This window comes from Scyliorhinus canicula, unplaced genomic scaffold, assembly GCF_902713615.1.
Source record: "Scyliorhinus canicula unplaced genomic scaffold, sScyCan1.1, whole genome shotgun sequence".
Classification (NCBI taxonomy): domain Eukaryota; kingdom Metazoa; phylum Chordata; class Chondrichthyes; order Carcharhiniformes; family Scyliorhinidae; genus Scyliorhinus; species Scyliorhinus canicula.
The window spans coordinates 29,362-32,174 of NW_024055452.1; the positions used below are offsets into that span (position 1 = coordinate 29,362).

The 2,813-nt window shown below is 43.5% G+C and overlaps 1 gene segment (V, D, J or C); it reads right to left on the reverse strand.

Moving 5' to 3' along the window:
• Positions 1–692: 692 nt before the first annotated feature.
• Positions 693–2,359, reverse strand: LOC119959529. The segment is given in 3 exon segments: positions 693–1,012; positions 1,635–1,943; positions 2,149–2,359. Coding segments are annotated over 3 exon segments (840 nt in total).
• Positions 2,360–2,813: the final 454 nt, after the last annotated feature.

Consider the following 2,813-nt stretch of genomic DNA (forward strand, 5'->3'; position numbering starts at 1 on the left):
CGTCTAGGAGCAGCGTGCATGATCGCAAAGTGAGGGTTCGCCCATTTCAGACCGAGATGAGAAGGAATTTCCTCTCTCAGAGGGTAGTGAAGCTGTGGAATTATTTAACCTGTAGATTCTGGGTCGGTCGGTATTTTCAAGGTTGAGAGGGAAACATTTTCAATTAGTAAAAGCGTCAAGAGATATGGGGATAAGGTGGGAAAGAGGAGTTGAAGATTATCACAGCAGATCAGTCATGACCTCACGGAAGGCTGGGCCTCTGTTGATGGGCCCAATGACCTTCATCTGCTCCTAAATCTTGTGGTCTATGGTCTCGCTCCGTCTAAACCCAATATCACTGTTTTCAATTCATTGTTCATTCTGCTACATATCAATTTCCCCCTTAAACTCTGAGGGCCCAGAGTATTTAGTTAGAGGAATTACCAATCAGAATGGACCATAAATACACTGAATGCTAAATACTGACCGCTGCACTGTCTGTGTGGAGTTTGCACATTCTCCCCGTGCCTGCGTGGGTTTCACCCCCACAACCCAAAGATGTGCAGGTTAGGTGGATTGGCCACGCTAAATTGCCCCTTAATTGGAAAAAAATAATTGGGTACGCTAAATTTGAAAAAAAAAGAAAAAAAAAAAATACTGACCGCTGCACTGACACCAGAAATAGACACAATGACTCACTTATTGCTTCAGTCTCACCGCTCACCTATTTTTTTGTGTATTGAAATTCTTAAAGGAGTTGGCAGGTCCTGATGGCTCGCCACACAGTCAAACACAGCCCCACTCAGCCAGGCTTGTGTCGAGATGTTTAATTTGCTGACCACGCTCTCAGTATCTGCCCCAGGCTGGTCGGCAATCTGTGATTTCAGCGGCTTCTTCGCTTCACTCCAGGACACGTTGACTCCATAAGGAGCATTCGAAATGATGCAGGTTAAGGTTACAGTTACCTCCAGTAAGACCTGTTCTATTGGTGGTGGCAGTATTGTTCCTGAGGCTACAGTGCAAACGGAAGGATCTGTGAATGAAAAAAGTGGAAATCAACCCAAGTTTCATCTTCAGAATCAGGACAGCAGGATTCAGCCTTCACTCACTCAATGGGAATGAATCAACTTCGAGACTTCTAATGATCGCCATTAATCTTCTATACACGTTTGGTCAGTGTAAACTCTTCTCATTATGAAATACAGTCAGCCCCAATGCCATTCTAACGAATCAGTATTGCAGCATTCCCAATACAAATACTCAAGTGCTGATCTCAGGAACGAAGTACTGAGGGCTTATTTATAAATAGATTGGATTGAACTTTCCAACACTTTCGTCCCGGAGCTGTTATCAGTAAAGTGTTTCAGACACCCACTGACTCTTAAATATACGCAGCGGTCTCAGGATAAAGCTGATATCAAGGCCACCTCACTCACTAAATGACTTCAAATTAGAGCGAAACATGAATTTATATACTGATCAAATCCTGAATGGTGAGCAATCCTAATGCAGCTTTTCCATCAGAATGAAACACAAACTACATGGCAGTAAATTAGAAGTTATTCTGTGCTTTGTACTAACTTCAGTAAATTCCTGATTTGGATTAACATCAGAATGCAGGATGATTCATTCTTTCCTCTGTTTGTGTCTCTTACCAGACGCGGTGATGTTGTAACTTTGGGTGACCTCTTGATGAGTGACCTGGCAGGTATAGACCGCTCTGCTGAACCATTCCCCAGCGGAGAGTGTCAGCCGACTGCTCGCTGAGAAGTTCCCGTTCACTTCACAGGCGGGAGAGGTGACAATTCCTGACCCCATGGGTTGTCCATTCTTCAGCCACTTCACCGTGATTGAATTTGGCTGGAAATCGTTAATTGAACAGACGATGGTTGCAAATTTCTGTCTTGTGATTTCTTCACTGGAACTCACGGTGAGGAGAACATTTGGAGCATAAATTCTGGGACCTTCAAGAAACACAATTAGATATTTCTTGCAGAAGAAATTGATGAAAAAAATGAGTTCATATGCTTTAAAACATGTTTGTGGTCAATAGACACAAAGCTTGATTTTCCAGGGAAGAAATATGCAGAGTATTAAAATTAGTTATATCCAAGACCCTATACAAGATAATCATAGGTTTCTGATTCTCACAGATTCCACAACACTTACATGTCATTCCAATGCTCTTGGCTGAGCCGCTGTGTCGAACCGCACAGCTGATTTTGCTGCATGCCCCCTCTGACTCGGTGATGGTTAACTGGCTGCTCAGGGTGTAGGTTCCCTTCTTGTTTCTCACTGACGGGTATTTCTTAACTCCAGTGGCGATCAGCTGCCCATCTTTCTTCCAGGTAAGGCTGGTGATTTCTGGGGAGTAGTCCATCGCCAAACAGCCGAAGGTCACGGAGCCGTCGGTGTTGTGTTGCTGGCAGGAGGAAACCAGGCTGTAGAGAGTGGGCGGAGACGGTGTCGCTGGGAGAGAATGGCCCATTCAACAGGTTAGACTCTGGGATTGTATTTATTCAGTAACCAAACATTTCAAAATTTGACGAGAACTATGTGTTTATTCCAACATTTTCCTAACAAATGTTACATCCACATTTCAGCTTCTATTAGTTCTACCATTTGAGAACCAACACCTGTTTGCCCCTCATTAGAAACTCACATCTTTCTCCGTCTCTATCACATAAAAACAACATGTTGATGTAATCTGAATGATGTAATTTGCATTGGATTGAAAGCGAAAGCGAAGAGCGGATGATTTTCCCCATTATGTCAGCCATCATGGAAAACAAAATGTAATGTCCCATAGACCCGGAGTCTGCTCTCTCCTTTTG